Source organism: Mesocricetus auratus, unplaced genomic scaffold (genome assembly GCF_017639785.1).
Source record: "Mesocricetus auratus isolate SY011 unplaced genomic scaffold, BCM_Maur_2.0 Super-Scaffold_100025, whole genome shotgun sequence".
Taxonomy (NCBI): Eukaryota; Metazoa; Chordata; class Mammalia; order Rodentia; family Cricetidae; genus Mesocricetus; species Mesocricetus auratus.
This window is the reverse complement of record NW_024429206.1, coordinates 9,554,727-9,577,541: the sequence shown is the minus strand read 5'-3', so window position 1 is coordinate 9,577,541 and position 22,815 is coordinate 9,554,727. Positions and strand designations below refer to the sequence as shown.

General features: G+C 50.2%; 1 protein-coding gene across 1 annotated transcript; it reads right to left on the bottom strand.

The window, feature by feature from the left end:
- Positions 1–3,308: 3,308 nt before the first annotated feature.
- Positions 3,309–22,708, bottom strand: Spring1 (SREBF pathway regulator in golgi 1). Its single transcript, XM_005078998.4, has 5 exons — positions 22,499–22,708; positions 13,127–13,283; positions 9,741–9,892; positions 9,393–9,506; positions 3,309–7,598 (listed from the first exon to the last, which is right to left on the bottom strand). Exons 1-5 carry the CDS (start codon positions 22,607–22,609, stop codon positions 7,515–7,517), a joined length of 618 nt encoding a protein of 205 aa, XP_005079055.1. The 5' UTR covers positions 22,610–22,708; the 3' UTR covers positions 3,309–7,514.
- Between the last annotated feature and the right edge of the window lie 107 nt (positions 22,709–22,815).

The following is a 22,815-nucleotide window of genomic DNA, read 5'->3' as shown; positions in this document are numbered from 1 at the left end:
TTGCTGCTGGGGGTAGGGTATGGGCTGTCCCAAGCATGGATTATCTTTCCCCATGCAGCCTTTTTAGGAAGACGATAGTCCACGGAGCCTTCCCTGTGCTTTTTTTTTTAAATCTTACTTTTAATTTTTTAAAGTATTACTCTTATCTATATGGCGTCTTGCCTACATGTATAGAGGTGCACCACAATAATGCATGGTGCACAAAAGCCAGAAGAGGGCGCTGGATCCCGAAGGAGTTACAGATGGTTGTGAGCTGCATCCAGCATCTTAGGGGACTGGCTGCATTGTCCCAGGAGTGCCAAGCAAGAAGTAAAGAACACTCCAGGACTCTTGGGCATGCTGTTGGTTCTGGAAGATCCCTGAAAGCAGGCATTAAAAGGACTTGTTGCTCTTCCAGAAGACCTAGGCTCCATTCACAGCACCCACATGGCTGTTTCGAGGGTAACTAGGGTGCACATGGCTGGTGTCCACCTACCCTGTGGGAATTACAGCCCAGCCCACAGAGGGCACATGGCTCTGGTCATGTTTGTCTCAGTGGTAGGATTTCTGGGTGGTCAGAGTCAGGAACTAGGATCAGTGTATGTGTTAACAATCACTTCAGTTGACAATGAGAATGAGTTTGCCCAAGTTCACGATGCCTGGGCTCCTGTGAGGTGGTGTGTCAGGATACAGTTCAGAGGCTTCATACCACTTCTACTCACACTGTGCACAACTGCATGTGTGCACACACATTCACACAAACACACACACGTGTACACAGACACACATAGCCAATGCATGGGACATGCTAGAGCAACACATTTATCCAAATTATCAACATCTAATTAAGGAAATATCTGACTAAACTTTAAAAACAATTTTGTGTGTTTCACACAAGTGTCAATATGAAGCCCAAGCTTTCTTTGGACTTGGATTTCCCCTGCCTCAGCCTGAATACTGGCAATTAAATCATGTGCCACCATACCAGGCACAACATCTACGTTAATATCTGCTAATACAGATTAATAAACCTGGCAACACAGGACAGGACAAACTATTCTTGTGATGCTCATGTACAATCACACACACACACATGCATGCACACATGTACCTATAGACACATGCATATCTTCTTAGAAAGGCATGGCCAGTGGTCTAGAACCAGTTACCCGTGACACGAACTGTTTTCTCTTTTAGTCCACACCACATGTGGCTGTACTTCAGGTTATCTGGTGTTTTCTGACCATAGGCTTGCGCTGTGCCGTTAGTATTCAGGCATCTGTACTGGCCTGCCTTTGGGGTTCTGACAGGATACGCCCCCAGCTGCAGCCACTAAGAGCACCACCTGTGCACATTCACTACATTCCCTTTAAAAGGGCACTGACCACCTCCCATCCTCCTCTTTTTTCTCTCTCTGCTTCTCCGCCTCTCTCTTCTGCTGCTCCTGTCTCCAGAGGCCAGTCTCCCCTTCCCCCTTTTCCCATTTATTTCCCCCCAATAAAAAAAAGTCCCTCCACCCAAGCTCTGTCGAATGTCGTCTTTCTCTTGTGTGCTACTTTTTAAAATGACAACATTCACACCACACAAAACAAACTATTTCTAGTTCTGCTGTTTGCTTCCTCTGGCCCCACGGGACGCAGAGTCCCGAGAAATACAACCGGCATGCCCAGAGACACATTTAACAACTGCCTCTCCTATCTTTACTGGCAATTGACTCCGTGGTTGGTTATATATTCGGTGGTGTCAGGGCTCTCATCTTGAGAAGCCCAAGCTGAGCTCAAATGCATAATCCTCCTGCCTCAGCCTCCCCAGTGTTGGGATTACAGCCCCCATGCTACCGCCACAGCCTGCTGGATCTGTCTTTGCAGCACTGAAGGTTGTGTCTTTGTTCCTTAGTTCTGGACTCTCAGCGAGAATGACCCTAGGCTTGTACCCCTTTAGACGGCCGCTGAGGTTCAGCCGAGAGTCATTGAGTTGGTGGCAAAGATGTAACCAATGTGCTCGAAGCACAGCGGCAGACCAAGCCACCTTCTTCACGCCTTTGAAAAGGGACTGGGTGAGAGAGGGAGGCTGCACACAGAGAGAAACCAGTGATGTTGGTACCCAGAGCTGCAGTCACACCAGAATGAACCGTGTCAAAAACGCCCAGGAAGAACCTTGCCTGGAAGGTGACACATTGGTGATAGAGTGGCCTACTTGCCACAGGGGAGAAAACTGTCCTAGTTAGCTCTCCTTTGGCTTGCTTTCATTCTTATCTTGATCCATACTACGCAGTATTAAACAGAATGACTCCCCGAGGAATCTGCACAGGGCAGCCCCACTCCTACCCCCACACCCCACCTCCACTGCACCGACAGGTCAGAAACTTCCAGCTCCGTTCTGCAGACAAGTGTCTGCTGGCGGATAGCGAGCTCACTAAGGACGCGGGTGCAGGCTAACCACACTGTGCCTTGAGGCAGGAATGTGCTGTTATGCGAGCATGTCCTGTGGGGATCACAGCGTAATTTAATCAGCACTTCAGCGTGGTACAACTCCAGGGTGGGAAAATAATGAAGTCAGCACTTAGTGCTGGGAGTTCTCTGCTCAGCCTTGGGCGCAGCTGTGACCTAGAGCTGGGCTCCGCTCAACACTGCCAGTATAAATGGTGCGACTGTCGGAGGCAGGCACTGTGAGCTAGTGAGAGTAGCATCACCGACACTCCATCCATTATAGGAGTGGTACCTTCCCCGTTCCAGCTAGGAGCAGACTGATCTCCACACACTGCCAAATGGCCAGGGGGTGGGGAGAGGCTGCCCCCATGTTATAGACCCACCACCCTAAATCTGTCAGAAAGGTGGGTTTGTGAATGTGAGCTAATTGCTCTAGAGTGTCACAGAAGGGAAAGGTAAAGCAGGAAGAGGCTCAGCTGAGTTTGAAGTACCAGGAGGCTAAGGATGCAGGATGGAGTTTGAGGCTACCTTGGGACAAAGTTCAGGTCTCAAAGGCAAAAGAGAGAGGGGTAAGGAGGTAAAGGAGAGGAGAGAAGGAAGAGAGGAAGGAGAAAAAGGGAAGAAGAGAGGGAGGGAAAGAGAGGAAGAGAATTATTTAAGGTTTCATTCATTTCCAAATGTTTCTGTAGTAACCCATGCGACAAAATAAATGGTCAATTAAAAAGTGACTTAATAAACACAAATAAAGCCAGGCTGTGTGGCACACGCCTTTAATCTCAGCACTTGGGAGGCAGCGGCAGGCAGATCTCTGTGAGTTTGAGGCCGGGCTAGACTGACAGCCTCCAAAACAATACAGAGAAACCCTGTCTCGTAAAACCAAAAAATAAAAATAAACATAAATCAATATCACTTGTGTATTTTATCATTTAGCTTACACAGATTTAGGCAGGACCAGCAAGTTGGCTCCACAGGCCAAGGCACAGCCACCAAGACCTGACTGAGTTCCATGCCAGAAGCCATATGGTGGAAGAGTGCACCAATCTCCACATTTTCCTCTGATCTAAACCGTGGTATGCATGTGCCCCGCCCCACAACAATTAAATGTGATTTAGTCTTTTAAAGGCTCATTTTTATTATATTATTTTTGTGTTTGTGGTGTCTGTGTGAATGTATGCTACATATTCAGGTACCTGTGATGGCCAAAAGAGGCCATCACATCCCATCAGTTGTGAGTCCCCCAATGTGGATGCTGGGAACTGAACCCAGGTCCACCATAATAGTAAGCGCTTAACCACTAAGTCAATCTTAAGTTTAAAAAAAAGTCCTCTTTGTAAACCAGAACTCACTGTTCAGGGTGAGCTGATACACACAGGCTCACCATTTCAAAACTGAAAGAAAAATAAATACAAATGAGAACACTGAATTCTTAGCAAACAGCTTAAAAGATGACTGAGACATGGCTGACTGACGGACGGACGGACGGACGAGCAAACAGTGGCTGCAGGAGTTGAGGCGAGCAGTCGTGCCCTGTAGTAGCAAGCTACCCCCAGGGACGGGACCAGATACCCTCAATCGTCACTAGCAGTGTCACGCCTCATGCACACAGGCCTGCAGACAAGAAACCCATGGTCAGTGTTTCCAAGGGGGAAGCACTCCATGTTTGCCTGGAAAGCCACAGAGGAAGCTGAAAATAGCTGGTAGTCATCTCTAGGACGTGTGATTTTTAGGCAACTATTTTATCATTAGTGTCAGGTCCAAAAAAACCAACTCTGGACAAATGACTACGATGCCTGTTAGCGTACCAACACTGCCTCCAGGCTTCAGCACCACACCTGTGTCTCTCCTAAACTTCTCTCGCTTGCCTCCCCAGCCTCTCATTCCTATATGAGCCTGACATTTTGGCCACACACTCTTGGCGTCCTCACTCTTTTGTTTTCCTCTCGTGTACATGCTTAGTTTACTATTCTCTCTCCCTGCTCAGGACTCTCCAGGTACCTCAGACTGCCCCCATATCTGCATGGAAATCTTCCCCTCAGCCATTCCTTGGAGGGATCCCGTCCTCACTTTACAGTTAGGTGGCCCCAGCCTAAGCTCCTCATTACTCTAACTGGTATCTTTTTTATCCCAGAAACCCCGACTCCTCATCCTTGCACTCCCCCATTCTGCTCCCTGGGGCTACTGACACTGGCCTCTTAAGTAGGCAGCATCTCCCACTCAAGAGGATCCTAGGACAAACTCAGACAGGTAAACACGTGACCCCATATCCAAATAGAAGGCCCAAGACTCAAAGGAGGTCACACTGCAAAGCTGAAGTGGCCCCAGTCACATTCCTGTCCTGGCTGTGAGAAAGAGGCTAGTTCATGATTTACCTGCAAATCCCAAAGTTGGGAACAGCTGGGGCCAGAATCCCGGCGTGCTACAGTAGTTCCCTGCTCCACTCCCGGGAAGCCATGAAGTCAGCCCTTGAGGTGTGTGGAGAACCCCATCATTGCCCTAGAAGGCCTCCTCTATTTCTACAAGAACCAGAAGCCTACCCTTCCATCCTGGCTGTGGTGTAGTGTGGCGCTGCCGGGAGACCACATTCTCCTCCTGCACTCCATGTCAGAACCCTCTCACTATTGTGTTTCTTCTCTCCATGGTTACAGGCTTGGGGTCCCAGCATTCTCAACAAGAAGCCCAGTAAATGCACACTCAGAAGGGAGGGAAATGCCTGAGAGCTACCTGCCCACATCCCCTCACATTTAGTAACGTTAAACATCTAAGTTGACAACATTCTTGCCTCCTCTCTTCCCCAAGCCCCCAATATGTTTCACCTGATTCTAGAAACCCTATTGAGGGATTGAGGGAGCTCAAAACCAACCCTGCAAGAGCGGTGAGCCGGGGGTAGGGGTGGGGCTTCCCTGCCCAGTGCCACTTTTGTCTGAATGAAGTACCAGGACTTTCCAAAGTAGTGTGTGTGTGTGTGTGTGTGTGTGTGTGTGTGTGTGTGTGTGTGTGTGTGTGTGTGTGTGCGCGCGCGCATGCGTGCCTATGTGCATTCCCCTACTTGACTGAAACACAAAACCCACATGCCACAGTCAATTGAAAGTGACCTTTGCATTACTGACTCAGTGTGGACACAGACGCCACTTTCTCCTGACTGGGATAACTGAAAGCCACCCATTCTCAGGGGAGATGGTGTGGAGATGCCCTGGAGGACATGTGGGCAGCACTGAAGGTGAAGTTCTGGTGTGGGTTTTCATCTTTCTATCTTGGCGGGGACTCTGGGAGGGCAGGCCACCCCTCGCCGTTTCCTCATGCACTGAGTGAAACACAAGCAAACTGGAATCTTGATCACAACTGTCCCGGGACTACAAAAAAACTCATGGACCGTACACGACATGCCTTTCCAGTACCAAGTCAGAAAGAACTGGCAAAAGGCATGATGTTTACATTAAACTGCTCACCCGAAACCTGGGTCACCACTCTTGAGTGGAAACGAACTCAAGGGAGACAGACCAACACCAATGCTGACCAAGGGTGGACTAGCATTAAAAGCCTGATGATAATCCCAGCACTTGGCAGGTTCAGATAGGGCAGTCAGGAGTTCAAGGTTGGCATCAAACACATATGGAGTTGGATGGCAGCCTGGGCTATGGGAGACCCTGCCTAAAAACAAAACAAAACTAAAAAACCCCAAGAATTAAAAAAAAAAAACATACCAGTTATCAGAAAGAATGATCAAGCCAGAACATTCTAGAACGTGCCAGAATGTGTAGGTGCACCCAGTTCTTTCATGAACTTTGAGTCAACATACTGAGAAGTCCAGAGCAAAGAGAACTGAATCACTGGGCTCTAACACTAAAAATCGACTCCCTGGCCAGGGCCATGGCTCAGTAGCAGAAAGTCTGCAGTCGCACACAAAGTCCTGGGTTTGATCCCAGCACAGCAACATCAAACAAGAGAACAGATGCCCATCAGACTGCGCCCCTTCCCTAGAGGTGACAGAATACAGTTCAGAGGTGAGCAGGAAGAGGAAGCAGGAGGGAGCTGAAGGAAATTCCATCCTGAAGGCAAACGTGGCTGGGAGACAAGGCGCCATGAAGCTGCTGAGAGAAAATCGAGATTCATGCCTGACGCCAGGGCAACCTCAACCCAAACCAAAAAATGCCATGGTCCACTGTAAGGGACGGTGAAGAAGTGTGTGTTAATAGGGGGCCGGAAAGCAAGACAGGAGCGTCAAGGAAGAGGTGTCTTGCCCTGATGCTTGAAACCCAAATTTCAGTTACTGGTGACAACAGCCCACCCCTGCAACATCGAACACTGATCCGCCTTTGGGACACTCTCCAGGTCGTGGCTACCACATATGTCTCCCACTGAGGGCAGATATGAAACTCTAGGTTGGAGTAAGAGCTTAACAAGCGTTTGCCGCTGGCACACAGCCAGGCTAGGAGAGCAGTAAAGAATGAATGAGTACTGCAGACCACATTCACCAGTCCCTGCCAGCTCTGTGACAGACGAGAGAAAGGCTCCCCTGCCCCAAGGCTGAGGGGGTCTCAACAGGGACACAGTGACAACAAACCCCACTGGAACAGTCACCCGGGGATTCAGGCCTCCCAACCATTATTTCAGGTATATGAGCATCCCAGGACTGCTCTACAAAAGCTCGGTGGGGACCAGCACCTCCCTGAGGCTCTCCATACCCCTAGAGGTTGGGCTATGGATACAAGGCTTGCTGGTCAGATGTTAAAACAACCAAAGAAGTCCGTACACCCGCACTCCTGGAGACAAACTTGCATCTGGTGCAGGAGCGATGTTAGCAGTCACCTCCTTGAGTGTATCCAACTGGACAGGCAAAGGTGTCCTGCACAAAACACAGCACCTTCCACCGCTCTGAGAAGTCATTGAGTAACTACAACATTGCATCAAGCCCTGGCCCCTGACCAGCAGCCCAGGGCCCTGCAAGCTCTACAGAACAGCTCCGTCCATCTGCTCCAGCTGGTGGCGAAGGAGCCAGAGACACTTGAAGCCGCTACACATGGTCAAGGCCGAGAATCCTTGTGTGGCTTTCTCCTTCATTGTCTCATGTGGACCAGGCTGGTTCTGGGTGTGTCTCTCCATCAGGCCTCACTCGGGGAAGAGTTCCGGGGGGCTCTCTCCGTAGCAGTATTTGGCTATGGGGTCACGGTACGTGTTCTCATGCTGCACGCTCTGTTGGCAAAGGAAGACGGGAGAATGAAAGAGAGGGTCAGCTGCAATGAGCCACACACTCCCCGCCTACTCCGCCCACCTCCAGCGTGCCTAGGGTTTCAAGGAACTTTCTAGAATGAAGTAGGATTCTTAGCACCGAGTGCCACAGAAACAGACGAGACGCTAGTGTGCCATTTCTTCTTTGGTCTACCTGGCTGGGCATTTTAAGACTGCTTCTCAACCCTTCCGAAGTGGGGCCTAGGGACAGGGCGCAGCCAGCAGAGTGCTCGCCTAATACACACGAAGGCCTGGTTTGATCCCCAGAACCTCATAGAAGTGGGCGGAAGGATGCACATTTGTGATTCCAGCATTGGAGCTGGGAAGGATAGAAGTTCAAGGTCATCCTCGGCAGTATGGTGAACTTGAGGCCAGCCTGGCTGTATGAGACCGGTCTCAAACACTACAACAAGGGCAAGGTGAGACAGACCAGGGGCTAACACAACACAGCGCTTGCCCCCAAGCCCGAGGACCTCAGTTTGATTCCCTGGGACCCACGTGGGAGAACGAGAAGCAAACTCTCCAAGTTGCCCTCTGACCCTTGCACTTGTGGTGGTTCGCCCACGCATATGCACAGTAGTTAAGTATGAAAAGAACAGTCTGAAACAGATGGAGATGCAGTGCGATCGCTCGGCACCTGACCCTGTGGTCAGAGAGTTCCAGTCACTGGTGAGGAGTCTGGCAAGGGACTTGGGAGATGACACTTCAAATGACAGTAATGCACTAAGGGCCTGTGCGCAAGCCAAGCAGAGCCTTCCTCAAGAGCAATTCTTGTCATAGGAGCAATTTGAGGTTTGACTGCTCTAGAGCTCATTAATTAGCCTCTAGCAAAGCTATGCACCTTATTAATTCCACTTAACAGTCTCTGGGCCGGTGAACCAGTGGCCATTGACAACTGTCTCTACTTGCACAGTAGGAAGTACCTTCGGGCTCTGTGAGCTTCCGGAAGCTGCTATCATATCAGTTCCCCTTTCCAGCATCAGCTAGGAAGAGCAAGTGAATCCACCGAGCTCCCTCACCCTTCCCTTTCCACCCATTTACCTAGGAAGCTCCCCCAAGTAAACCAGAGATGGAAAAGGGAATTACCAAGCACAAACCCAAAGCTTCCAGAGGGCCAGAGACGGACATGAGTGAGTTACCCCAGAGGAGTGGCTTGTGTAAGAGACATCTTACGGAGAGTAGTGAGAAATGCCCAGCCACAAAGGCGGGGGACTGGAGCAGGAGAGATAGTCCAGCAGGGAAAGGCACTAGTGCCAAGGCTGACGCCTGAGTTTGAGGCTCAGGACCCACACGGCGTATGGAGAGAATCGACTCTCACAAGTTGTCGCCTGACCTATACGTATGTGCCTCCCCAAGCCCAAAATAAACGTAAAAGGGGAATAAACGAAGGTGGGGGCAGAGGCCCTCCTGGGCACTCCAGGGTGGCGGGTGCATGCGTGAGGGCAGGGCGTGTAAGGTTAGGTGGTGTGTGCTCACCAAAAACCTTACAAACCTCAGACTGACTCATGTGCCTTTAAATACCCACCCCCTACCCCTGGGATCCTGGATCAAGTCACCGCTCTGTCCCAGGACAAGTGACGACCTCCTCCTCCTCCTCCTCCTCCTCCTCCTCCTCCTCCTCCTCCTCCTCCTCTCTCCTCTCCCCACCTCCCACCCTGGCTCAGCTCTGCCTCGAGTAACTGGCTAGCGTTCTCCAGCTCTGCCTCCCTCCCGCCGCCTCTAGCGAGGGCCAGCACCACTTCCAGCACCACTTCTGACCTGGGACGAAGTCCTGCACTTAGCCAAGCACAACTCGAAGTGGTCTTCAACTGCCATGAAGAGGTTCTGGAAGGCCGCAGCTGCCCGGCTGAGGAAGCGCTCCAGTAGAAGTTGCTATGGAAACAAGGTATTCAGGACAGTTAGTAACTGTAGGCCAAGCTAGCCAGCCAGGAGGGAGGGAGGAAGGCAGTCTCTCACTCACCAGATACCTGGTTAGCAATAGCATGGAACCACGCATGGGGGACCAGCTCCTCTCCCAGGGGAGGCCAGTGCATCTCTCGAGGACCCCAGGAGATGCCTAGCTCTCCCCGTTAAAGGCCTGCGAGGGTGGGGAGCTGGAGCCCCTACCTTGCTGGGCTGCAGACAGCAGGAGACACAGTGCTCGTAGGCTTCACAGCAGCCATTGGCCAGGCACCCATCACAGCAGTACTGCTTCGTGCTGGGGACAGTGACATCGCAGCAGCCATTCGCCAGCAGGTCCTTCCTCTCGCAGACGTAACCTGAAAGCCAGAGACGTATCCTGAGCACCAGGGCTGGCCTCGCCTGGGCAGACGATGATGGGAAGTCGGGCTCCTCAGTCGTCGCTAGATCCATATTGTCACCGTGCTTCACCCTGTCACCGCGCTCGACCGCTCTCCAGTCTATTACCTAAGTGTGAGCGCATCACCTTGCCAAGGCACACCCATGTGGTTGGGTGCTAACATAAGCAAGCAATCTTTCACCCGGGACTCTTTAAAAGTCTAAGACAGGGCTGGAGAAGATGGCTTAGTGGCTAAGAGCACTGGCTGCTCTTCCAGAGGTCCCAAGTTCAATTCCTAGCAACCATATGATGGCTCACAACCATCTATAGTGGGATCTGATGCCCTCTTCTGGCATAAAGGTGTATATGCAGATAGAGCACTCATACACATAAATAAATCTTTTTAAAAATAAATAGTCTAAGGTAGAAACAGCAAGGTACCCATTCATAAAAACTGTGCACTTTGCAGATTTAAAAAGCAAACACACAGCTTTTGATGGCTTTTACACACCTGCTGTTATTGTGGTCACTTGAAGGGACTGCTAAACTGGGAAGCCACAGCCCACCTTCGTAACTCTGCTTCCAGTATTTGTACACAAGCACAGGGTAATACAGTCACTCCCTAGAATTGGGGGTGAAGTTCTCACATCCTGGAGGGATAAAAAAAACCTAACTTGCTCCACAACTGAGAAACCCCATCACACAGATATGCAGGTCCAGTGTCTGCCAGGCCTCCTCACTGGGGTTGCTTTACTATTCACAACTTCTAGGCAGATAGCTCCCTGCACCCTTTGGGAACAGGACAGAAAAAAATCTAAGTGTAAGTTCATGAGGGCCACTACCCAACCTCAGACATGCTCCCAGTGGCCATTCAAGCCTGAAGGAACATACATACGTGGGCCTTCAGGTGTAGGCAGGGACCCCCAGGTATGTGTGGGGGCCTTCAGATATGTGCAGGGGCTCTCAGGTGTGTGCAGGGACCCTCAGGTGTGTGCAGGGACCTTACAGTATATGTGTGTGAGCCCTCAGGTGTGTGCAGGGACTCTACGGTATATTTGTGTGGGCCCTCAGGTGTGGGCGGGGGTCCCCTGGTGTGTGTGTGTGAAGGCCCTCAGGTATGTGCAGGGACCCTCAGGTGTGTGCAGGGACCCTCAGGTGTGTGCAGGGACTCTACGGTATATGAGTGTGGGCCCTCAGGTGTGTGCAGGGGCCCTCAGGTGTGTGCAGGGGCCCTCTGGTGTGTGCAGGGGCCCTCTGGTGTGTGTGTTCTCGCCCTCAGGTATTCAAGTGGGTCCTTAGGTATGCACATGGGCCCTCGGGGGTGTTCAGGGGCCCTCAGGTGTGCAGCAGCTGTTCCCAGCATCAGCACGTCTGAGTGCCCCAGCTCTGTCCTCAGAGAGCCAGGCTGGCTTGTTTTCAGAACTGCTCCGGAAAACAAGGTCTGTGTAGGAGGTGGCAGAACCTGACACCAGAGGGGACGATAGAGGCCCTCGCTCACACTTGGGAGACCAGGAGAGAACTATTCCCAACACCTGGGAGCTGGCGGCTTCTGTCTTGTTTCTGCTACTGCAGCTCCTGAGTGAATAGATAAGCACTCTGATGTCCTAGTAAACGTTTCCTTCCCAGCTGCCCCACTCATGCTGTTGACAAGGATTCTAAGTGGAACTCCCAGGGAGTCTGCAAACTCCCAGGATTCTACCCCAGATGATAACAATAAAGCAACTCTATCATGGAGATGGATAATACTGTGCACCCCAAATGCAACCTGCAGATACCACCTGCCCTTTCCTTTGCCAAGCTGGAATTAACACCTGAGGCCCCTTTCTTCCCACTGACAACTCCCAACACTTGGCACCGAACTCTGGCATTCACCTCCCGAGCATGTGATCATGTCTAAAGTCTGAGGAGAGCGAGCTCACCCAGGCCTCTCACCCTGTATCATAAATTATGAAAAAGTTACCTTTTGAGTTATTTTTATTTTATTGAGTGCACATTCCTGCAGAGGCCAGATAGGGTGTTGGGTCCCAGGGAGCTGGAGTCACAGGCAGTTAGTGAGCTGCCTGCCTTCCATGGATGCTGGGAATCAAACCCAGTCAGGTACTCTTGCAAAAGCAATCAGCACTCTTGACCAATGACCCATCTCTCCAAGTCCTCTTTACTTTTAGTTGAAAAAAAAATCAACAAAAAAACAAAAACCCTACAAGAACCATACGGGGCATTGTGATATTTCAATACAAGGTTCAGATCAGCTCTGCAGATATTATTTCCCATCAAGTCCCATGAGACCAGGGCCAGCAAATGTGTTGGTCGTGCCTGGAAAATTAACTTCCAGCTTTTGAGAAGTTTGCAACTCTAATTGGCTATCTTGTTTAACAGCGCTGTTACCCTAGCAACACGTGGCATCTCGTTGCTAAACAGCATTAACAGTTGCAAGGTTTTGTTTTTTTGTTTGTTTGTTTTGTTTTAAGTTAAACCACATTTCTCATATTTGTAAAGGCAAAATAAAACCTGCAGCGCCTGTGGGAATTTTATAAGTTTGAGAAGTTAAGTATTGGATTTTTTTTAACTAAAGGAATCTGTAAATCTTTGTCTAATCTAAATTAACCAGAAGAAAAATTACTGTTTTTGTAGCCATAGTACAAGAAAATGACAAGCTGCCACCTGACACTAGAATGTCCTCTGTTTTCTGAGTCTAAAGAAACAAGACCTGGTCCCCAAGCCAGCCTCCCCACCCTTTTTGCCTGTCAGCTAACTGCATCTTCTTGGCAAAGTAACAGCCCTGTGTTCAATTTCCCTTTTCCTATAAGGATACTTACAGGCCAGCAAGATGGCTCTGCCAGTAAAGGTGTTTGCTAACAAGCTGACGACCTGAGTTCAATCCCTGGGATCCACATGGTGAAAGGAGAAAAACAATCCACTACCACATACACCACATGGTGTACGCACGCACGCACGCTCGCACTCAAGAAACAAGATGAGGAACTCCTGTGCTTGTGCCTGGTACGAAGTAGCTGGGACTGAGGCCAAAGCTGGAGCTGTAGGCAGAGAGAGAGAGAAGCCAAGCTTCCCAGATGCTGCAGGGAAGCTGAGGTAGAGAGGAAGGTATGGAAGACAGACACGTGCACCCCTGGAGACGAGCAAGAAGGACAAAAGCATCATGAGGTAAGGCTACCCAGAGTCCCAGGGCCTTGAGTGCAGGAGAGGGAGGGCGTACCCAGCTCGTCCGTGATGAGGTGTTTCCCTTGAACAGAGTTCCGGCACTGGTTGCTGGGCCGGCTGCTGTTGCCCAAGTTAAACTGGACCTTCCACGGAATGGGCTGTTCACGGTCTTGAACCTGGAGAAGGTTCCGATCTCTCACCGCCCTCTCTTCCTGCAACGAGATGACAGGGGGAAGAGGAAGGTTCAAGGCACTTTGCCTGCGATCTCACTCGCCCTGCTGGAGTCTACACCCCTGCCCCAACCCCACCCCAACGCCTCTGGCATGGGCACTGCACCATTTGAGCAAAGCCACAAAACAAGTCAGCAGGAAAATGTGGCAAGCTACAACTCTCCTCCCCAATGGACCACAATGATATGTGAGGCCCCAGAAGCAGACAAAGGAGTCTACGGAATTCAGAAGAAAACTTCCCTCTGCAGGCAATTTAGGTTTTTAAAAGTGTACACACCATGGAACAGAACATGAAGGCCAAACACTTAGAACCAGGAGGAGACTGTTAGTCTGATCACCTTAGACTGTCACCTGACACCTCTAGTCCACGAGGCCTCAGCCTTGACAAGTACTCATGTAGAAAATCTGAATTGAGGGGACAACTTTAAGGGCGAGACGGAGCCTGGTAATCAGCAAAGGTCTTCCTTTGTGTGAAAACACAGAGCAGCCATCCTTACATCTGCCTCTAGATGCCATTCTAACTACACAGCCCTTTGCCTAGCGAACCAAGAGAGGAGTGGCCCTGGGTAAGAGCCTGGATCTTTCTCTTAGACAGGAGCCACAGCATTAACTAGGAGGACGGAGCCCAGTGGCAGGAATCAAGCCAAGCACAAGGCGGCCACCCTTGGAAGCTCCTAGTTGTGAGTGTATAACCAAACAGCTATAAAGAACCCCCTCCCATTGGCCTGTTTTCAGGTTTTAAGACAGAGCTTCCTATAGTTCAGGCCTGCCTGGAACTCACTGCAATCCTTCTGCCTCAGCCTCCTAAGTGCTGGGATTATAAGTGTGAACCACCATGAGCTGCTAGGTTTGGAGGTCTATAAGACAGAATCTCCCTACACAGCCCTGACTGGCCTCAGGGTCCTCCTACCTCAGCCTCCAGGGGCTAGGATTATAGGATCATGGTGTGAACCACCATGCCTGCTATCTTGATGGCTTGAGTGTTTAAGCATCAGTGTTGCTTTGTGATTAAGGAGACCCCTGTGCATCTGGTGGCAACACAAACAGTTCAGAAAACCAGAATGGATCTTTGTAATTACTATGGGAAAGCAATACGGGAAGTTAGCAATGTCAGACATGTGCACATCCACACACACCTTGCTCTGGGAAACTCCTTAGTGAGGGCCATCCTACAGAAATCACAAGCTGAGGTTTCCCACAACTCTTGTTTCAATAGTAGGAAAACAAAAAAACCAGAAACCCAACAACACAGAAATGTCTGACTAAACACTGGCATGGACAAGGTATCATCAAACCTAGGTTCTCAGGACACCCGTTCCTCCAAAGTGGCTTTTCTTCCTCCACTTGGGACCCCTGTGTGCTCTAGAAATACCACATTACCCTGGATATTCAGGTATACAAACTAGCTATAGACAGGCTGGATAGAGGGCTCATCAGTTACGAGCACTGGCTGCTCTTCCAGAGGACCCAAGTTTGGTTCTCAGAATAGCATTGGGTGGCTCACAACTATAACTCCGGCTCCAAGACCCTCTGACCTCTGTGGGTACCTGCACTCGTGTGCACAGACACATATGCATACACAAATTTACAGTTTAAAAATATTGTTTAAAATTATCTTTAATCATCCTTGGGATGATCTTATTTTTCATTTTATATGAAAACATGCTGATTGTTAACTGGAGGAGAAACTAAATGGTCTGGAGAAACAATACCAGTCCCTGTACATTTCCTGTTAAGTTATCATTATCTTAAGAGAAAAGGCTCACTTATAAAACAACGTTTGTCAACATAAAATTCAGAAATTACCACAGTCCCAACACTTGAATAAAAGTACACTTGGGTTTGGGTTTCTTTTTGTTTCCACATTTTTTCAAGACAGGATTTCTCTATGTAGTCCTGGCTGTCCTAGAACTTGCTCTTTAGACCAGGCTGGCCTAGAACTCACAGAGATCCGCCTGCCTCTGCCTCCCAAGTGCTGGGATTAAAGGCGTGCACCACCACGCACCAAGCAAGTACATTTGGTTTTTGCATGTTCACCTCTGAACTCTATACTGGCATCACCATCAGTCGCTCTTGATGCTAATTGATTGGTTAAAAACTTTCCAAGGACTCACATTATCTAAATAATCAAATCTTCATAGATGCACAATAATCCTTCATGTTGATTTTCCATAATTAAGCAGACATGGCCTCCACAGACCAGCGACAACCCCTGGCTCTTGGGATGACACTGCAGTTTAGTGTGGGGGCTCTGAGAAAGTCCTGTCAATCGCTTGCAGTGATAAGTGCCAGACAGTGACATATAACTTCCCCAAAGTTTGCTCCACCAATGCAGTATCACCAGCATTTAAACACATGACCTCTCTCCTGCTACCATCAGAACCGAATCCCCCTCCTTCAATTTGCTTAGTGTAAAACAGTCCTTCAAGATGGCTTCCCTTTGCCCTGCCTCTCCTTGTTGCTTCATTTAAAAGATGTGGCTAGCAGGCATAGGACAGGACAGGTGACAACTCAGTAGGTGTAGTCCTCACAGAAAGAGAGGGGCCAAGGGCAGGAGCCCAGAGAGGCAGGGACTCCCTCGGGTGCACCCTGCAATCCTACACCCTTAGCTGACAACCAGACAGTGCATCCCAGAAGAATCTCTACCCCGTGACTCTCCAGAACCCGAACTTGTCAAACCTGAATGCTCAAAACCTCTGCCAAGAGGACTGTGGGCGAAGCGTCGGCTGTGACCCACTTTTGAAGTCAGCTGCCAAGTATGCAGAAGGGACAGAAGAAGGAGCAATTCCATCCAGTGGGCTTACCAACAGAGTTCCCGCGGCCCTTCCTCGGCTGTCTCTCTCACCTTCAAGCTTCTCACTAATATGTGCATTTTCTTCATCCAAAATCTATCCAAAGCTGAGTGTGGTGGTGCACACCTGTAGTCCAGCACTCAGGACGCAGAGGCAGGGGAATCTCTGTGGGTTCAAAGCCTGCCAGGACTACACAGAGAGACCCTGTCTCAACAATTTTAAAAAATCCATTCAAAGGGGATTTTTACAAAAGGCGCAGGAATCAGAGTCACCGCCCCCTAGGGTTGTTAGATGTGCACACAGGTCCTCTGCAGAAGAAAGATGGGACCAGCCATGGGCAGAAGCACAGTAGAAAGTTTCTTGGGAGTGTAAGCATCTGCGGAGCCTGCTTCTTAAAAGGCTAGTTAGGAAGCAAGCATGCTGTGTAGGTCTTAAGGACAATTATAATGGTCAAATGAAAGGTGTGTCCCACACAAGTGGTACGGAATTCCCATATATGGCATAGCTGACCTTAAGGAATCTGCATAGGAGTCTCAACCATGGAGGCGATGCAGCCAGAGGGCACTGCAAACATCTATGGTTTGAGAACTGCAGCCTGACAGCGGGGAATCACAGTCGCAAAGAATCATAAAGAATTAAAAAAAAAAAGGAATTTACTTTTATTGTGTGTGGAAGGTGTATATGGCAGCCAGAAGAGGGTGTTGAATCCCAGGGAAAACAGGTCCTCTGCAAGAGCAGCAAGCACTCTTAGCCATGGAGTCCTCTTGCTGGTCCCGAGAGACTTTTGAAAGATGGGGGGGGGGGTCACACTTGTATGTTAAGTGAGGGGACAGTACACCTCAAGTGAGAGAAGTAAAAACATTCCATTTAAAGGGCAGGAAGAAACCACACCTGTCTGTCGCAGTGTCCCTTCTGCTGGTCACCCCTCCTGTGCCCGTGCCATGCTCTGCCAAGTTTGCAGTGAACAAGACTTTGCTGGTAACCCGTTTAAAAGGGGGGGGAGGCAGCTCTCTGTAGTCACACACACTTTATATAATGCCCATGTGGTGTCTGAAAGAGAATGGCCTCCATAGGCTCGTGTATTTGAGTACCTGGTGCCCAGTTGATAAAACTGTTCGGGAAAGGTTAGGAGGCATGGCCTTGCTGCAGGAGGTGTGTCACTGGGGGTCGGGCGCCTCGCTTTCAAAAGCCCAAGTTAGCTGTCTGCCTAGTGGTGATAGATGTGAGCCTCAGCTACTGCCCCAGCGCCAAGCCTGCCTGCAGCCATGCTCTGGCTGTAATAATCCCGGACTCTAATCCTCTGAAACTGTACACCCCAAACAAACTCTTTTATAAGTTGCCTGCAGCAAATAAAAAACAAAAAACAGGACCACAAATAATGTAAGTGGGTGTTGGGGGCTGAAGAGATGGCTCAGAGGTTAAGAGCACCGGCTCAGAGATCCTGAGTTCAATTCCCAGCAACCACATGGTGGCTCACAACCATCTGTAATGAGATCTGGTGCCCTCTTCTGTCATGCAGGAATACATGTAGGCAGATCACTGTATACATAATAAATAAATATATCTTTAAAAAAAAATAAGTGGGCACCAATCTACATAGTAACACACACAATGTAAGTGGGCACCCAATCCAGCAGAAAAGGTTAATGTGGTTTCAAAGAATTCACAGACAGCCCAGCCCTCCAAAGAGCTGTGCCACCTAAGTATAGATGCCCCCAGAGTTGCCCCATCCTGCCATTCCCTGCCCCACCCTGTGCCAGTGTATCTATCACACACCCTAAATCACCGTCTGAAGTCATCTGCCCACCCTCCTCACACTCCGCAGCAGATGGCACGCACCCAGGGAGTAGACCAGTGCCAGCTCCACTGCCACCCCTGGGCACTGCGCTATGCCCAGGTCACCTGGCGCCACTCACCACCCCCAACCCTCTCCCCCGGCGGCATCCTCTCCTGCACACCCGTCTCTAACAATTCAAATTATCCCCTAAAGCATTAATTAGGAAGCAAAGCAAAGAAGAGAGGCATTCAAGGATCCAGCAGCTGTCTGGGCAAAGACTGCTATACGAGCTTGAGATGTCTCACGGATGCAGAGTGGAGGAGCCCAGGGGACGCCTGTGTGGCACGCGCCTCCTCTCCATCTGTGATAAAAATCACCCGGGTGTGTTCCTCTCACAGAAGGGAGGTAGAGCCCGGGCCGGGTGAGACAAGCTGTGCACCCAGCTGCAGGGCGGCCGTCAGCCAAGCCAGAAATCATGTTCAGGACAGTACTGACCCACCAAGGCACGGCAGGCGGGGGCGCGTGTGTGAGAACAGTCCAAGCCACTGAGAACCCAGTTTGAGTTTGTGTCTGCAGATAGGAAATGAAGCATAATTCTGAAAATCTATTTTAAATCAAGTACTTACTAATGAACTCATGACATATTAGCAATTGGTTTTTCTTTTTGAGTTAAAGATATTTTTTTAAAAAATATAAGCTGGGTGCGGTGTGGCACACGCCTTTGATCCCAACACTTGGGAGGCAGAAATAGGTGGAGCTCTGTGAGCTTGAGGCTAGCCTGGTCTACCTAGTGAGTTCCAGGACAGCCAGGGCTACATAGTGAGATGACAGGCCAGAGAGCTGCTGCTGGCCACTGAGTGGACTGAAGCCAGGACAAGAGTCTACCTGTCACAAAGTCTAGGTAGAAATGGAAGGGGAGAGGCTGTGACAAATCTGCCCATGGATACTGTACCATTCCCAACACCAAGTTCTATACCAAAACTTGACAAACGTCCTTCTCATGAGTTTGTTACAGTGTGACCACTGGAAAGCAGCCAGGAGGATCCTCGAAAAGTCATGCAGAGCGCTCCACTTCCGGCCTAGCAGTTCACTCCTAGGCCTGTGTGAGCGAGCGATAAAAACATATCCGCACAAAAACCCACAAAGCGGATGTTCTTTGCCAAAAGATGGAACCCCAATGCCCATCAGTGATGAATGGGCTGATGTGACAGCTACCTACAGGGGAACACTGGGTCAGAGATAGCACAGGTGAGTCTAAGAAGATCACAGCACTCACATCACAGCACTCACATGTGTATATGACCCCACTTTCATGAAATGCCCAGGCTGGGGACAAGAGAAATGGCCCAATGGCTCAGGGGTAAAAGCGCTCGTCACTCAAGTCTGATGACAAGTCTTTCATTCCTAGACCCAGTGGGCCACTGGGATAGCGAGTGAGGGGGCTTGCCTCCAAGCCCGACAACCTGAGTTCAATCCCTGGGGACCCAGGTGACTCGAAGGAAAAACTGACTCCCAAAAGCTGTCCTGACCGCCACATGAGCAGTGTGGGTTATGCACACTCCTGCCTTGCCCCAACACCACACAAGCACACACTCACATAAAAATAAATAAAAATGCAAAACAAAAAAATTTAAACAGGAAGTAGGTTAGAGATTGTTTAGTGCTAAGAGGGAGGGGAAAGTCAATGACAGTGCCCTAAATTGTGACTATGGTAACTGCTGCCTCACCGTGACCTTACTAAAACCACTAGGCTGAACCGCCACTTCAGACGGTGAACCGTATCTTAATGGGCACATTCAGACTCTGAGCACAGCCTGTAGGACTCCCCCACGTACTGTCAGAGAGTCATGTCCTGCTCTGTGAACGGATCTTCACAGAGCTGCCAAATGGTGACACACTTCTGTCACATTGTACGCCCAAACTCACAGTTGTTAACATCACATATATGGAAGTCAACAAGCTCCAGGGAGGAAACAACGTCTCTGAAAATCTGATTTTTAACTTGGAAGCCTATGTTTTATCTCTGACAGTAGAGAATGTTAGAACACCTCTGTGAGGGGGCAGACTCTCTTCATTCAAGCAAAATTCTAGTGAACAACTGTTTAACCAGTCATTCTTTTTTTGGGCTTGGCTAGTGACGTAGTTCCGCCTACGTACGTATACGTCTTTACGTCCAGCCGTATACGTCTTTAGTCCTGCCTAAAGTGGGTGTGGTTAGCGGTGTGGTAAACCGCCCTTTTATTACCTCATCTGTATGCGCCTCTAGTAAGTCACATGTTTAATGGCGGCATCAGACTTCCTCCTACAATTCTTCTAGACGACAATGGGGGTGGGGTGGGGGTGGCTAGTTTAGCTTGTAACTCAGCCAGACTTCAGTATGCAGAAGGCAGCAAGGGCTGCGTGGTGACCCCAACCATAAAATTCCTTTCATTGCTACTTCATAACTGCAAATTTTGCTACTGTTATTAATTGTAATATAAATATCTGAGTTTCCAGATGTTCTGAGATGACCCCTGTAAAAGAGTTATTGAACTCCCAAGGGGTCGAGAGCCACAGGATGAGAACCACTGCTCTGGGGCAAATGCTGTGACTCCTTGGGAAGTGAATAACTTTTTTTACACCACTCCCCCAGCATGATCCCATTTTTAAAAATACTGAACATAGGACGTTAGCTGGTTTACTTCTGTCACCTTGTCACAAATAGAGAACCTCAATTTGAAAATCTGGACCGATCTGTAACACAGTCAGTCACACACCACACCTACTCACTCAAAGAGGCCCAGTCACACTCCAGTTCTGCAAAAATACACGGGGTCTGGGAATGACATGGACGAGCAACATCCAGCCTTTGGCTCCACTTCCCAGATGTGAGGCCAAGCCACAGGGGAAGAAAACAGCCTGAAAACCCAAAAAGGAAGAGGTGGCAACTACAATAACGCCTCAGGCAAAGCAATCCTGATGGCTGCACGAGAGTGCTCCGAGAGCTGCACAGGAGAGTGCTCCAAGAACCAGAACTGAAATACAGGCAGAGGCTCTCCACACCCCTGGGGCACAAGCGGAGGCTGACAGCAGAGGGCTGGCTGGGTGTGCAGAAGTACGCCTTCTACGTCACAGCCTCACAGGACATCCTACCAACTACTTCGAAGACCTGTATGCCACAGGTGACAGAGTCCCAGGGCCAGCTGAGCAGTAGTGGCTACCCAGCTGTAAACTGAACACCCGTCCCCACGCTGGAATGATGCTAAACTCGTTGTGCCCAAGATGACATTAGTGGGTAGTAACTTCTGTAGATCGAGAAGTGGAGCGTCTCCCAGGTAACCAAAATTCCGTGAGGCCATGGAGTGGTACACATTCTGCACTATGCAAGACTAAAAGTCTGTCGACATCTTTTTTTTTTTTTTTTTTTTTTTTTTTGGTTTTACGAGACAGGGTTTCTCTGTATTGTTTTGGAGGCTGTCGGTCCAGCCTGGCCTCGAATTCACAGAGATCTGCCTGCCTCTGCCTCCCGAGTGCTGGGATTAAAGGCGTGCGCTACCCACGCCCGGCCGTGTCGACATCTTATATTGCTTCCTATGCTGGATTCCAGCTCTCTAGGAATTCTCACTCGGCACAAAAAATGAAAAGATTAAGGAAAAAAAATCTACCCAACCAAGGTGTGCACAAAAAGGGGGCCCGGGTCACCCAGGTGGACACAGCAAAGAGCCCCTGGCCATTTCCTGGCCTAGCCATATCTACTTCCTGCCCACCATTCATCAAGAGACTTGGAACCCTGCAGAGCAGGGAGGGTACCTGAGGATGAATGGCTGGGCACAGGTCTGAGTCTCTGCTCTGCCTGGCCTACCAGCCGGGTCTACATAAAGGTATGGAGGGTACAAGGGCCTGCAGTGGAATTGTCCCCCTAGCTGACCTTCCATACAGCCTTCAGTGTACTAGAGGCTAAGAAGGGGGAGTCAGAGGGCAGGAGAGAGGAGTACCAGACAATCAGAGGGAGGACTACAGGGTTGAGGACCAGAGGACAGAGGATGAAGGAGGGGGAGGAGGGAAGGCCTAAGGATCAGTGGGAGGAGTACTGGATGATCCAAGGACTTAAAGGAAGTGAATCAGAGGCTTGGAGGGAGGACAGAATGGCTGCATATCGTAGGGAGAAGGACTACCAGGTGGAGGACTGCAGGGAGGAGTATCAGAGGACCAGAGGAGAAAGAGGGGACATAGCATCAATCGGGGCCGGAGGGAGGAAGTTTGAGGGCTGATGATCAAGGATGGAGGGTGGGAGGGAAGAGGGTTGGAGGAGGGCAGAGGAGGACGGAGGATGGGAGGGAGCCAGAGAATCAGAGGAAGAAGGGATGGAGGATGGGGACGGAGGGCGGGAGGGGTATAAGGGGGGCAGAGGAAGACAGAGGATCTGAGGGAGGAAGGCTGGGGGAGAACGAAATGAAAGGTCAAAAAGAGGAGCGCTGATGGAGGACGAGGGAGGGAGGAAGAAGAGCTGGGGGATAGGAGGAAGGAGGACTAGAAGAGTATAGGAAATGGGGAGGAGGTCTGGGGGAGGAGGACAGAGCATCTGAGGGAGGAGGGCTGGAGAGGGAAGAAGGATGAGAAGGACAGAGGTCCCGAGCGCAGTCGCTAACCTGCTTGAAGGTGCTGCTGAGGAAGTAAACCAGCGAGAGCCCGAAAACCAGGGCGAGCACCCAGCGCTTGCGCAGGAGACGGCGCCACAGCAGCGCCGCAAGGTTCAGCATCCCGGAGCGGCGCAGGCGCAGAGACGACCCCGCGGCATGACCCCCTAAATTCGCTCCTAACACGGCCCAGCCTTCCCGCACCAGGCGCGCCGGCCACGTGATCCGCCGCACGCTCCACCCCGCCCAGTGACGCCACCGCCAGGCCCCCTCCATGCACCCTCGCCATTGGTCCCTGTGGAGCCACGGCTTTCCATTGGCTGAATTCG

Excerpts from the sequence above, each read along its gene's own strand:
- Spring1 (XM_005078998.4), bottom strand. The coding sequence starts at position 22,609 with ATGCTGAACCTTGCGGCGCTGCTGTGGCGCCGTCTCCTGCGCAAGCGC. Across the intron at positions 9,893-13,126 it reads CCTCATCACGGACGAGCTGG|GTTACGTCTGCGAGAGGAAG; the intron begins GTACGCCCTCCC and ends TCTGGCTTTCAG. Across the intron at positions 7,599-9,392 it reads AGTGCAGGACTTCGTCCCAG|AGCGTGCAGCATGAGAACAC; the intron begins GTCAGAAGTGGT and ends CTTTGCCAACAG.